Below are 15,070 nucleotides of genomic sequence, written 5' to 3'. Positions count from 1 at the left end.
TGTGGCTTTTTTTGGTACTGCATTGTTACAGAGCGTACCAAGGGATGTTCATTACATGAACAACTTGAGATGAACGTAATAATACAAAGCAGAGGCTGAGATAGAGAAAATACATCAGTTTAATCAAGGTAACAATGTCTCAGTTTAAAAATTATTTCTTGTACAAAAACCAAAACTATTTAATATTTAATGGCTACAGCAGCAAGCAAACTTGCTTATCTAAAGGAAAATCCCCAGTAGTATAAGTTACAGGTTAAAGCCCCGTCTTAAGTAGTTTAACCCCTAAAGAGAGATGCAAAGATACTGATTTGCACATTTGAAGTTAACCTGTTCCCCATATATTTTACACTTGTTGCCAAGTTCAAAAAGTCCATTTAGTTTTCATTAACACACTTCCTACTATGATTGTGTTGTGATTTATTTTAAAAAGTTGCAGAGTGCTGCAGAGTGTATATTTTTACTCTGCTGAAAGGTTTGAATTATTCTCAATTTTTCTTTCACTGTTCATCAAGAAAACTGCTCTCAAGGTGCAGAGGTGCTACTGCCTGGATGTTTTTCTTTTGACATCTGTTTCTTAGGAAAACTTCTTATGATTTTTGCTTCATGTGAGAAGACCAGCAGTGTAATTCCAGTATCCTGGAGGTACTGGAGCTCTCATACAACAGTCAACAACAGTAGGAGCAATATGTCAACTGAGTGGTCCAGCTATTAGACTGTATATACTGTGTAAAGACTTGAGAGCAAGCTGACAACCTTAAATTGGGCTCTCTGCTAAGATGACTCTACAGACATTGTGATATTTACTGATTCAGACGTGGTCACTGATGATGGTATTGGGGTTTTGGTCAGTAACCTGTTCATCTGAATAGCGGAAGAGGGAGATGTGGTATCTTGTTTAAAGGCAGGAGCTGCGTTTGCAGTGATGGGGGGAAATACAAAGTCAGATGGAGGGAGAGTAACACCAGGGACAACACTGGGGAGGTTGAGAGGAGGAAGATGTGTAGGCCCTGTGGAGTACAACACAAACAAAATCTTGTCATCTACAAAAAAAAAAAACTTATTTTAAATGACATTGTTGGTGATTAGATTTTTTTTTTTTTTTTTTTTTTAAACAGTGCCCGCATAACATCACGTGCTGTAATAGTGTGCTTCATTGATATGTTTAATAGTTTTTGGACAACAATGGAGTTCTGTGGCAGAGAAGAGTGAGTTGGTTTTGGTGTTTTCGTGGGATTTGTGGACAATAAGAAAAATATAGAATAACACCAGACTTAAAGTTTGATTGTTTTTAACTAACCTAAGCACAGTCCAAAGAACAAAACAATACCTAAATGTTGTAATCCAACTCCAGGTGGCAATACTTGGCTCATGTCTGGCAAGGTGAAATTGAGATTTGGTAAATTTGGAAACCGTGGAAGACCTCCAGGTAAGAGCTTTAAACCTGTGCAACAAATAACAGAGATATTAGACAAAGTTAGGTTAGTAAACTAATGTTGTCCAAGTTTGGCTTTCACAGAGTAGCTGGCTTAGGCACCAGGCCTGGGGAGATACAAGCCCCAAAATAGTTTCTACTAACCTGGTATTGTTGGAGCAGGATTGACAGACAGGGGAATGCTTTGTGAGGAGGGGACTTCGCTGGGCAGCGGAACTGTAGGGGCTCCTGAAACAGTTTTTAACAAGACTGTTATTGTGTTACATGTTAATACGACAATGAATGGAGGTATCTGAGTTACTCTTGGCTTGTATTTTTTTTTTTTTTAAGTTTTAGTATAATTTTACACGGAAATTTAGAATTTTCAACATGCATTTTACTTTATCTGCACATAATATAGCTACGTCAACCTTACATCAATTCAAACAGCATATTTTAAACAGTCAGAGGTGAGTGTACCGTTCTGTAGATTGCTAAAGACAGGGGTCAGATTAGGGGTGACCGAAAAACCGGCAGGAGATTTCTCTAATCCAGTCGATGCAGAAGACGACACAGCAACTGGAGCGGTTGGAATGACAGCGGAGAGATGGACCTGGCAACCAAAAATCACTATCTCAGTAAATATTCACAAGATTTGGAACACAGATGATGTCAAAATAACGTTTTCCTTTGGATCCAACTATTGTATATGCTGAGCTACCTCTGTGAATCCATCTTTAGGTGGAGGAGGGAGTTCATTAGGAGTCTGTGTTGGGAAGGTGATCTTCTTTCCCTCTGCAAATGGCAACGTAGGTATCCTGTGCAGGTAGCCATAGCCAATCCCACATCCTAGACTGAAGAGAGAGAAACACAGCAATACTGTGGCTGGAAAATGTCCAAACATTTGACAGAAGCCTTAAAGAATGTGAAGCGGCAACATGGGAAGACATGATTTTTTTTTTTTAAAAACTGTAGGAAATCATCTGGTATAATAGCTGTGATAGCATGCTACAATTTAAAAAATCTGCGCAGTCAATGACTGTTTTCCACAAAACGTTGTTGACTTCACCTGTCATTGGAGAGGGTAATCTTTCACCTGACATTTCAATTTACATTTACATTCAACATTTACTCAAAAGCAAGGGGACCTAAAACTAAAACATGTAACAGTCATTGCCATAAGCTGGAAAAATAAAATCATTGTTTTTTCCCCCATTTTTTGTTTGTTTGTTGTCAGGGTCAAATAGGATTAAAGATTACTTTTCACCGGATGCTAATTGAAAATTTATGAGATTTTTTTAGAATCATAGTTACATTACAAATATAAAAAATCCTGTTCTGAATTCTTTCATTCTTAAAGAATTACCACCTCTGTTAAAAAATAATGAATCCCGATCTGAAAATAAACTAAACCACCAAACTCAACATTAATTCCAGACGGAAACAGAAAATAATCTTTCTGAAGGTTCTAAATGAAAAAAAACTCAATACTAGACTGTAATTCCCCAGTGGTGAACAGCATCCTGACCAACATCTTAAGTTTTGAATCAGGTAAAATCAAGAAGCCTTTATCGTTAGTTTATTTCTTTATTTTGTTCATGTAAAGTTGGAGCCAGAGAAGGGCCGGATTTTCACCATTAAACATTATGGTTTCATGCCACTGTATGTGCCTTGGCTAAATGAGCCAGTGTGTTTGTAAAAGGGTTTTCCTAAAAATATGACCAATTTCCTGGTTTTTAACTGATGGCAGAGGGAAAGTTCAGATAGGTGATTTCCTTGATAACTGTCATACCTGCCCTCTCCACCCCAGTCACAGTTTGGAGTGATGACCACCTCGCGGCAGTTGTCTGTGTCTGTGTTGTAGACATACAGCTTCAGCCCCTTCCCTTCATGGGTTTCAATGAGGGAGAACAGATCCTCGCTCTGTTCAAAGAGCAGAGAAACACAGCATGTTAACCTGCTGCCAGCTTTATGTCAACATTACTACCGAGCCGCAGGCAGGTACCTCATTCATGACGGTGTCGGCTCCAATGATGTAGTCAGCGTGGGGCCTCAAACCAGCCAGGGCTGCAGGTGAGTTTGGCTCCACTTCCTGGACTCAAAACACGTATAATCGTGTCAGGACATAGCAATAACTTCTAAATATCAAAACTTATTCACACTCATCTTTGAGTGTTACTTTATATCACTGTTCTAGTATTTGCCACACTCACCAAGACATGCCAAACATTTTCACTGGCTCCTTCAAAGCTGCAGAAGCGAATACTGACACCCAGAAGCCCCTGGCCGCCCCACATGTTGCTGGGTGTGACAGTTGTCTCCCGTACTGCCATCGTCTTGCTGCTGTATAACAGCATCTTGATGGGCTTCTCCACGTTCATCTTCAGCAGCTCTTTTAGGGTGTCGTTGTCTTTGTTCTATCAGAGATCATTACATTCAAATCATCTGTCACAATACTTGTGTCTGTCCTGACTACAGGATTTTTTTTTTTTTTATTCCCATAAAAGTAAACTTACCAGTCTATTTTCACAAATGGAAAGGATGAAATCAAAGAATGGCTCCAGTCCTGCACGGTGGCCAGGGGAATTCTCTTGTACCTGTAATTTACAGCATCATAGAGTAAGGACAATAAAGCCTACGGCGAGACACTAATGTGAAATATTTAATTGTGAGATGTAGGCTAGAGGCAGTGGTGGAAAAAGTACTCAACCCTTTACTTGAGTAAAAGCACCAATGGAACAATGTGAAGCTACTCCATTACAAGTACAAGTCCTGTATTCAAAAATGTGTATTTAAGTAATTATTACCAGAAAAATATACTTTAAGTAATGAAAAGTAAAAGGACTTGGTCCCTGTGACTGATAAATGATCATGTATTTATTAGATTGTTAATATTGCATCAATGCATAAGTACTATTTTACTGTTGTAGGTGGTTGAGGTGGAGCTAGTTTTAACTACTCGAACAAACTACTCCGTTTTTTTAAATGAAACCATCTGAGAGGTGTAGAGGAGGAATCATACTTCGGTGTGATTGCCAACAACTCATCTGAAACCTGTGACAAAGGGGCCCAAGTAGACTGGTTTTTTTTTTGTTGTTTTTTTGTAGAGGGTTCTGTATTGTATTTTATGAGCTCATCATGTTTTCATAATGGAAAATTTTCATTTGAAAAGAAACTAGCAGCTACAGTCATCAGATAAATGTAGTGGAGTTAAAAAGTATAATGTTTCCCCCTAATATATGGTAGAGTACAAGCATAAATTAGCATTAAATGGAAATACTCAAGAAAAGTGCCAAACATTTGTACTTATGTCTAGTACTTAAATAAATGTATCTTCCACCAGTGGCTAGAAGATGACATACTTTAGATGGTGGCCAGAATGTTCAGGCCAATAGATCACTTGCCCTTTTTATTTAGGAAAAAGCAAAGTAAGTTCTTGTTGCAGATTATATTTTGTTACTCATTAATAATCTGTTAGGCACTGTATATATGTATATATTTACTCTATACATAGTTCTTTATACTACAAGTCTCTCTAGACCGTATCCCTTCCCCATGCCCCTTGGATTTTGGTGAAGTTCTGACAGAAATCCCTACTCCAGTTTTGACTGTTGGCCAGTCAAAACGAGCTATCTGAATATTTCAACTCTGGTTTTAGGGAGATGTCATAGACATTTTTGGTATTTTATGAACAACTAATTGAGAAAATAATCTGCAGATTAACCTGTAATAAAAATAAGCTTTTTTACTCCAGCAGCAAAAAAAGCAATCAGTCATAAATGGTTACAGGCCGATCCACCTACAGCAGATAACCAGCTTGAAATCATCAAAGATATTTGTGAGATGGAAAGACCGACTTTTCTACGGAGAGTGAAACACGATTTAGACACTGCAAGACGGACAAAACGGATAATGCATTTGCTGGAATAAGCAATGTGGCTGGTGGTTTGCACCAACCATCATCATTGCTTCAAATCTCATTTACCTTCCTTTTGCTGTATACTTTGCCTATCATGGATAATTATATGCAAATTATGTAGAGCTGCATAAAGACCTGCTGACCTTATTCCATAATATATCATGTTTGTGATTTGGATGTCATGGTGCCTGGCAGTGATGTTTGCTGTTCTGTGCCACTGTTTTTGACATAAAAAGAAAAGCTTTTACAAGAAAATCTAGGTGTCAAAAAAATAGAAGAAAGAAAGTCATCTTTTGGGCCTGAATAAATCAAATAAAAAATAAAGTTATACAGTGGTATATTGTATGTTTCCTCTAATGCTAATGCACTCTTACTTTTTATTTCATGAACTCAGAAAAATAGAAAAAAATAAACGTGTCCAATATGTGGCATGTGCAAAAATTTGGGCACCCTACTAAGTCAATGCTTAGTAACCCAACTGTAAGCTCTCTGTTAAGCATGGGGGTGAAAATTAGAGTGGGGGATTTTTAATGCCAATGCCAATTTGAATATTTGATTGTTTAAAAAAAAAATCTGATGATGACACATTGGCCAATCTTCATTTTTTATTACAAACACATAACATAAACAAAGATTTTTTTTTTTCTAAAGATCCCTTATATTTTGTCGTTGAATAGTTCTGATCAAGATATGTACTGAACAGGACATTATGCAGCTGAAAAATAAACTTGTATTATTGTCAACACACTGTAAATGTCTGTCAAAATGACTACTTTTATTGTATTTATTTGTCATCACTGATCCCATGTATCCATTTATCAGTGCTCTTTTATTTCTGTCTGTACAACGCAAGCGACAGGAAAGCGTTTTCCAACCACTATTTATTTAAAAACCTGCCATCTTTAATGACACAGTAAACTGACACAGTGACAGCGGGTAAACGCCACTGCAAGAAACAAAACAAAAAACGAGGAGGAGGGGGACATGAGGAGTGTCTGAATCAGCTTTCACTGTCATTTACTTGTCTCGGTGCGCACACTTTTATTTCTACTATTCTTCCAATGGTCTAATGACCCCTCTGACATTACCTAGCTCTAGCCAGCTGTGTTGAAATGTGATGGTTTTAGAAGTTGGCTGAAGGGGTAGCGTTAATTCTGAAAAGGCCCTTGTTTAAACTTTTGAGACAAACTACCGTAATCAGACGTGTTTTCAACGCACTGACTGTAACTGTACTGACGTGCAAGTCGCAGATGTATTTACTATTATGTCATTTAGGCAGACTGAGTATAACGCTATACGTTAACGGCTCATTAGCTGTCGTCCACTGACACTGCAATAGTGACAATGGTAATAACACAGCTCAAGCACCTTTATTTGGTTTACGTTACTTTAATTTCTTGTTACTTATTGGCCAATATAAACACAGATAGAAATTTGTCTGCACTTAAATCGGCCGATAAAATCAGCCCGCTGATGTATCGGTGGGGCTCCGGTGGAAATGTTCTGCTTTGGGGTTGTGTGGCAGCCAGTGGCACAGGAAGCATCGCAGCGATGGGGGGGGGGGGGCATGGAATCCACTAAATATCAGAAAACCCAGGACGCAAATGTCATGCAGTCAGTCAAGAAAATGAAACTAAACAGTGGCTTCTACAACAGGGAAACGGTCCAAAGCAGACCCCAAAATCCACCATGAATTTCCTCAAGAAAAAAACAAGCTGAAACTTGAGGAACAGCCCTCGCAGTCCCCCCTGACTTGAACATCATTGAAAATCTGTGGGTAGATCTTAAAAAATGCTGTGCATGCAAGAGAGCCTAACAAATATCTCAGAAGTTGAGGGGGTTTGCAGGAAAGGTGGGTGAAATTTCCGAAAAGCCAGAACAGAAAGACTGTTGGCTGGCTACGGAAAGCGTTTGCAAGCTATGATATCTGCCAAAGACGTGGTGGGTTACTAGGTTTTACTATTACACGTGCCAAACTACTGTTTGTTTATTTTTATTTTATTTTTTTCTGTTTTTAGAGTTAATGAAATAAAAAGTAGCAGAGGATTAACATTTTACGAAAGACACATTTTAAATGTCTAAATCAACAAAATATGCGAAGGAGTGGCCAGACTTTTGTATACAACTGTGTAAAAACAGGGTGGGGAAAGGGGCATTAAAGGGCGAGTCCGTCATCTTTGTATTTAAAAACCAAAACAGGTTTTTGCAATGAAGGTTCAAACACATCTTTCGAAGTCATATAATAGCTACACCGGTTATTCGTGTAACACCCAGGTTACAATGTCCCCCTGAAAGCTGCCAAAGAGGCGCTCACCCAGAGCACTGACAAGAGGGGAAATCAGCGAACGTTTGTCGACGACTGCGCATGCTTGAATACTAACTCATCGTGTCAAGTCAGTCATTGGAATTCATACTGTTTTTGTTTTGTTTTGTTTTTTAATGCACAAGACGAAACAGTTACTGTGTGAAATAACAACTAGCGTTATAGAAAGTCCGCGCGGGCATGGCAGAGACTCCCAGGTGAATGACGATACACCCGGTAAAACGCGCGAGGGGCGTGAAAACCGACTGCAACACTTCAGGGACGAGGGTTCGTTCAGGTGTCTTGACAAGTTAGCCGTCCACAGTCGATGTTAGCTAGCTGGTAGAGGCGACGAGCTACTCGGGCCGACGAGTTACCGAAACCTGTCCGCCGTCGCCTCACATCACTGCCACTGAACTAATATAAAACACACCAATATCTGGCTGCAGGAGTAAAACATTAGACGGGTGACAGGGTCCGTCTCCTCTGCCCCCCCGCGGCTAGCAGCAGGTCTCTCCGACAAAGAGCGAACACAGTAAATATGCTGCATTTCACACCGGGACATGAAAACTGCTCTCACTCTGAGGACGTGGTAGCCTTCGGTTCCTCCGCCGGGTATCTCGACGCTCTGAGACCCTCCCATGTTTCCCCTGAATCTGTGTGGGTCAGGGTGGGCTAGCTGTGTCGGGTTAGCAGGCGGCTCTCCTCCAGCTCATGTCCGCGACAGTGCCGTGTTTCCTGCGGTTCCTGGCTGCCAGCACTTCCGCTGTGGCAGCTGAATGATGACAGCATGAATGTCGACTGCGAGGCTTTAAATCGGTTCAGAAACTAGTCCAGAGTTGGAAGGCAGAGCTGTTTATAAGTCTTTTGGAAGGCTGGATTATCAACTGTCTCAAGGGCCCCAAATCCCACGAGGGGCCCTTATGGGGACATTTGCACAAATACATTTCAATTTCAGCTAGGATGAGTCAAAATCTAGTGTTGGACAGGAACAGGCTGTTTCCGGGAGTAGACCTTGAAATTTTACTTCTTAAAGAAAAGTCCATTATGCCACTATACAGTTCAGGTTGTTTATGACCACAATACAAGAAGTTGTGAATCTCTTCTGAAGTCACACATTTGCCCGATTCTTCATGAAATATGGTGGCCATGGTTTCTTGAGGCAAGTTGAAGTTAAGTGTCTGTCAAGTCAAGCCCAGCGTCTCAAGTCTGTGACAGCAAATCAAGTCGAGCCTTCACAAGCAAATTGCTAAGGGTCGTTGGCGTCTCTAAAAGCTGACCATCAAAATGACAAGGTTTTTAAAAAATATTTTATTTTAAAGTTGTGTTAACAGTGTTTTTACACAGCTGAGACCAAATAAATCCATGGGCCTCATGATTTGATATTTAAGGTTTTTGGCCACGCAAGGCCTACCTGGTACTGTTTTTATTATATTCTATTATTATTATTATTATTATTATTATTATTATTATTGCTCTAGGATTTTACCCAGTCAAAACATGGCATCCGAATGTTTTTGCCGCCAGGGCTCAAGTAAGTCAAGTCTCAAGTCGTGCTCATTTTTGTGATTTAAGTCTGAGTCAAGTCCATGTCTGAGGTTTCTCATGGAAGGTAAAGTGCATTTAGTCATGTGCTTTACAATTTTATTGTATAGTTTTGAGGTACTGGTACTTTACTTTAGTATTTCAAATGACCACTTCCACTCCACAACAAATCAATAGGAAATATTGTACTTTTACAACTTAATCTCATTGCTGTTAACAGTTATTTTGCTGATGATAAACACCTGCAATATGATGGTATTATAGATTAAATAAATTAACAACTACTAAAACTTGACTAAGCACCACCTGGACTAGTAGATAGATGAGAAGATAAATCAATCATTCAACACTCCAAATGGAGCTTTCTTCATAATGAGTACTTTTTTAAGTACAATTTGCTGCCGATATCAACAGTTCATACTTTTTCTTGAGTTAAATTTTTAATGCATTACATTTACTTGTAATTTGTCATTTGTAAGTCACCTTGCAACACTACTACTTTTAAATAAGCAAAAGATTTGAGTATTTCCTTCCAGTGAGTAGTTCCTTGCTCAAGGGCACGACAGTGCTGTGTGACAGTCTGAAATTGAATAGTTGTGTTGACAGTGTATTTGCAGTTATTTAGAGTTCTGCCTTTGTTTTTCGGTTTTTATTGTCTGGTATGTTGTAGGTTATCTGCTTGAATGTGGCTCTGTGTGGAGTGTTAATTAGACATACAGCATGTAAGTTTTGGAAGGCGGGTGATGACCGTCCTAGCCAGTAACCTCCTATCATCATCTATAACCATTAACATAGCTTAATAATATCAGTCAAAATCTCACCTTTACTTGAAAACGTTTTTCTTTTTTTTATTCAGATCCCAGCTGCTTTTGATTTGATCGTATAATCACGTCAGAGCAGAAACGAGAGCCAGGGAAGATGTGAGAGAGTAAAATAGTCTCTGTGATCAAACGGTGATAATACGGGATATCATCAATGCCATAAAGAACATTGAGCTCAAGGAGTAGATTAATGTATATGTAATTGAATATCTCTGTAGTGCAGCAGCTCTTATCAAATAATTTGAAATAAAGTTGCTCAGTATCGTAATTCTCCTCATCAATCATCAGTTATCCTTTCAGTCCTTGTGTCCACTAGGGCTCACCTTGATTTCTTCTCTCTGCAGGCTACGCTGGATGATACTTTAAGTTTATAATTCACTCTCATTCAAGAGAGGAAATCAACCATCAGTGTGATATAGTCTGGAAGGAAGATTTTATTGTTGACATTGTGGTCTGTACTAACAGAACCAACGTTGTAGTTCATATAATCACTGGATAATTATTTCTTTGCAAATATCATGTATCACACTTTGCCCCCTGCATAAATGTGCAAACACTGATAAAGAAAAACAAAGGCAATTCTTATAAATTTGACTGGCAACTAGAGAAACGTTATAATAAAACATTTCTGACAGTCACCAAATTCATATGACCTTTCAAAATATATCTCCAAAGAGGACAAATTCAGAGTGTGAATACTTTAACGGCAAGACTGTGTGATATGAGACGAGTCTGAAAACGTTTCATATGCATAATATGAGTTGCATGTTACTTAACAGTGTGGTCAGTAATGGCCTAAAATTCACCACAAAATTGCAAACACTTCCGGAGACGCTGATGCGACACCTTTATATTTTTTCTTCACAGAACAACACTAAGATGCCTAACCTGTTATAAGCAGCTCACTCTTCTTCATCCTTGAAAGATCTGGAGATTTTCCAGTCCAGTATACCACATATACAGTTCAGGATATTTATGACCCCAGTACAGGAAGTTGTAAATTCTCTAAAGGGGTCGTCATCTCAAGACTGAGTCATCCTGTTTTTTTTGGAGTAGCAAAAATAAATAAATAAGTTGACATTATATAATTGGAATTTATTTGGATCTCTTCTATTGGTCTATGTCAGAAATAGTGAGATATAAGTCTTTCTATCCAGGTTTAGCACATATTTTTATTTATATATAGATAATAGATATAGATAATAGTAATATCAGTGTATAGACACAGAACTAAAGCGATTTGTCAATTAATAAAATAGATGATTGACAAAAAAAATTAACTTTCACCATTTTATTAATCGATTAAAAATTTATGTCAATTTTCAAACAAAAGTAATGAACATTTGATGGTTCCAGATTTGCCAATGTGAGGATTTGCTGGTTTTCCCTGTCATCGGAGTAAATTGAATATCTTTTGGTGAAAATTACTATTTTTCACTATTTTCTGATGTTTTGGAGACTTAATGACCAATTCATTAGTTGAGAAAATAATCAGCAGATTAATCAGTAATAGAAACAGTCATTAATAGTTAAAACTTAAATTCTTCAATGTTCCATAGTAACAGATCTTTATATTCGTTATTTACTTCCATTGAGGAATATACTTTATGTGGTGACACTTGCTCTTTCAAGGAGTAGATAAATAAACTCTGTATTTCAGCAGAAGCTTGCTGACGCCTTAAAACTCTGCGATCACTGTTCTGGATAGCTCTCTGAGATTTATACTCCTTCAGTCTTCTGAGGAATTTACAGCTGAAGCTGCAAAGAAGTGCACTGTACTCTTGTTCAGGCATTTATACCACAGATACCAAGTCTGAGGAGGCGAGGAAGACATTAACAAAGAGGTTTCCAGAAATTAAAACGTCCATAATTTGATAAATATCTATAGGTCCTCTTGCTTGCTGTGCCCCCCTCCAAACACACACACATACACACATTTCTACACAGCAAGCAAAGCCACAGCTACGAACATCATACGCTGTTGTTGCCAGGGTTAGTTGCTTAATGTGGTGCATCTGTGAGAGGTCATTTTTTGCACGATGAAAGGGTTGTCTCATAAATACCTGCTCTGTGCTGACATTATGCACTCTGTTGTGCTGGGAGGCAGAGATAAAATGCAAAATGAATTAGAAAAGCCTGTGTTAAGATGACAGAGCAGCAGAGCCAAACACCAGTAAAAGCAGTTGTCACGTCATTATTGTTGTTGTTTATCATTTTAATTTCAGCAACATCAGACACATTTCCTGTCCCATCCTATCCTGACCTATAGTTCTTATTCGGGAAAGAAAAAATGGCTCAGTGTTAGTCATGCTGCAGAAAACAGCAAACCATACTTGAATGCTTTGGAGCACTATAATCTAGTCATGTGCTGGGTTTTTTTATTCATTTGGCATGCATGATAGAAATCAGCACACGGACACTTGTTTAGCTGCAGTGCTCTTGGGCTCATGCTTATTCCTTTAGAAAATGTCCAACAGAGACGTTTACTTGCAGCCTGTCAACTTTAACAAGCAGCACATTAGGTTTACACTCCCCAGCCATGGAGACAGGCAAGTTACAGTCTCTGGACTATTAATCTCCTGCTTAAAATTTACCTTCTGCCGAGATTAATCATGCCGTGGACACGCAGTCAATAAGAGGAGGCTATTTAGATAAGTGTAACCCATTATAAATACTTTAGAAGTCAGATGCCTTAAAGTGTTGGGATTGAGTCTATTACCGCTGTTTTTTAATGTCAAGCATGCTTGCTTTTTGGCTTGAATTGAGAACAAAATGAACAGATTGTGGAGGCAAATACACACCTTTTAATGCACAAGGACACATAATTATTAACCTTTAAATTGAACAAACACGAAAGCAAAAATGTTACCATCGTTGAACTGTGGATTATTAAGTAAATACGAGGTAAAAGGTTTTTACAAAGCAATTATTTTCAGGCTAAATTGTGGCCATAGTTGCACATGTGCATGAATGGTGTGCGGAGAAAAGGGGGGAAGGGCTGGCAAGCAGCCCGCAGTCAATATCATCATCATCATTTCATTAGACTTGCCTTACACAAAGGGAATGTCAGTATCTATCACGAAGCTAATGTGGCAGTGATTCCCAGGGGCAGGAGATATATTTGGCACATCGGGAAACCACTGACAAGATTCATAGATATATAAGAGAGAGGAGTAACACAACTAAGAAGGTATAGATGGGTGAGCGACCTACTGTGTTTCAGAGGGAACTTTGCCTCGCCCTCAAAATACTCGTAAACAAAAAATGTGTCCATCAGATGTGCCCAAGGTGGAAAGGCAGTGCATTTGATTAACTTTGACTGTCTTTGCTTCATTTGCAGTATCATAATGAGTGCCGAATCCTTCGTGTGTGTATGTGTGTGAGTGTGTGAGTGTGCGTGCCAGGTGTGAAATGGAGGGTGAACAGACCAGTGCAGAGACAGACATTAAGTGTTTCACAGTCTGGTGTTCTGAGCCAGCCCACTCGCCCTCCAGAGACAGAAGCTTCTGCAAAAACAGAACTGCTCCAGCTCCTTCTCATTTTACTGACCTGATCTCCTCTTGATCAAAGTTTAATTATGCTCATAAGTAAAACTGATGGTGTTACTGATTCTTGATGAAATACTGCTAAATATTGATTTTACAACCCTGCTTCTTCCAAACTTAACTTACCATTACATACCAAATATAAATAATTTGATGAAATATTTTTGAATTGTTCTGAATAGACTGACTGATATCTGCATGGACTTACTTTGGGTGTCCATTCATTCATATCCAGAGTTACTAGACTGTGAAAAACTACAGGAGCTGAAGGTTTGATTTCATTTGCATCTAATCATTATAAGATTCTACAGCACCTGCTTCCAAATTAGCCATGTCATTACGCTTTGGCATGTTTAACCTCCAGTGATACTACCATCCTTACAGTGACAAACAAAAAACAAAACCACTCTCCCTTTAGATATGGCTAGAAATCAAGGGTTATCATTTCTATTACCCGATTATGAGTGGTTATTCCTTTATTCCTCTGTTCCCTTTAACTTTACAAAGCAGGCAGTGACACCGAGTCTGTAATGATTGCTTCACTCAACCATGAAACAAAGAAACAGCGTCTGCCTGGTGGAGGATGGGAGGCGAGCCACTGAAACAGCCAGTCCCTCTATGGCTGTGAAGTAATAAAATGCAGCCAGGCAGAGCCTTGAAATAGCCTCCTCGGGAAAAAAAAAAATGTTAAGAGAGCAAAGTCTAATGTGTTTTATGATAAATATCTTAAAAGTGTGAGTAATGAGTGGGGTAAAGGAATTGGCAGGGAGTTCTTGTGAGATCTCAGCTGTGAGATGATCAGCCAATAAAAAGTCCCTCCAGGCTGATTAATCTGACCAATGGTTGGTGGCAGCTCGGCGGATTGAAAAATGTAAGTGAAAAAAGGAAGATAAAAAAAAAAATTAAAATGGAATACATGCGCATTTACCCGAAATTGCCCTTTACTGCGGGTTTTAATATAGACTGTGTAAATTAATTATTTTACCACACTGTCATTTATCCCCATGTATTGAATTTATTTTGGATACATTTGTCTAAAGGTTGAATACCAGCACAGAGAAAGTCTTCTCATCTGTTAGCTGTCACCACCTAGATGCATACATCCGTCCTTGAATGCATCTTCAGCTGTCTCTGACAATGACTGATGAATAGTGAGTGTCTTTTTTGGGTCCCGGAGAACCCAGGCTCTCTTTATCAACTCAAAAGCAACATACTTAACATTGTTTTTATCACCTTGATACTTCATAACCTTTGCTAATCCTACGAGAATTGCTCTTGAACACGATTTAGAACCGATGAGATGAATCAGAAGTCAGCTGCAGAAAGTAATGCATTACTTCTGTTTATGGTTTCAGAGACTCCAGCTGTAAAACATGTTTAAAGAAAATGGATATTCATTATTGTCTATCTGTGATTGGTGTTGACAGTACTTTTCACAAAGCACAACCCCTCCAAAAAAACAAATAAAGTGAGTAGTCTATATGTATTTCTGTTCTATATAAGTTTTATAACAGTTTGTTCATAAGA

At 38.7% G+C, this 15,070-nt stretch overlaps 1 protein-coding gene across 1 annotated transcript; it reads right to left on the bottom strand.

The window, feature by feature from the left end:
- Window positions 1-117: 117 nt before the first annotated feature.
- Window positions 118-8,431, bottom strand: LOC120801342 (Golgi reassembly-stacking protein 2-like). The gene is made up of 10 exons (XM_040148217.1): window positions 8,213-8,431; window positions 3,928-4,008; window positions 3,625-3,828; window positions 3,417-3,503; window positions 3,204-3,334; window positions 2,133-2,265; window positions 1,892-2,024; window positions 1,577-1,660; window positions 1,328-1,441; window positions 118-1,007 (listed from the first exon to the last, which is right to left on the bottom strand). The coding sequence occupies exons 1-10, from the start codon at window positions 8,273-8,275 to the stop codon at window positions 772-774; spliced, it is 1,266 nt and encodes a 421-aa protein (XP_040004151.1). The 5' UTR covers window positions 8,276-8,431; the 3' UTR covers window positions 118-771.
- Between the last annotated feature and the right edge of the window lie 6,639 nt (window positions 8,432-15,070).

The sequence above is a fragment of the Xiphias gladius genome, chromosome 16 (assembly GCF_016859285.1).
Source record: "Xiphias gladius isolate SHS-SW01 ecotype Sanya breed wild chromosome 16, ASM1685928v1, whole genome shotgun sequence".
NCBI classification, from domain to species: domain Eukaryota; kingdom Metazoa; phylum Chordata; class Actinopteri; order Istiophoriformes; family Xiphiidae; genus Xiphias; species Xiphias gladius.
Note: the sequence above shows the minus strand (reverse complement) of the source record. Positions and strands in the feature narration are given on the sequence as shown.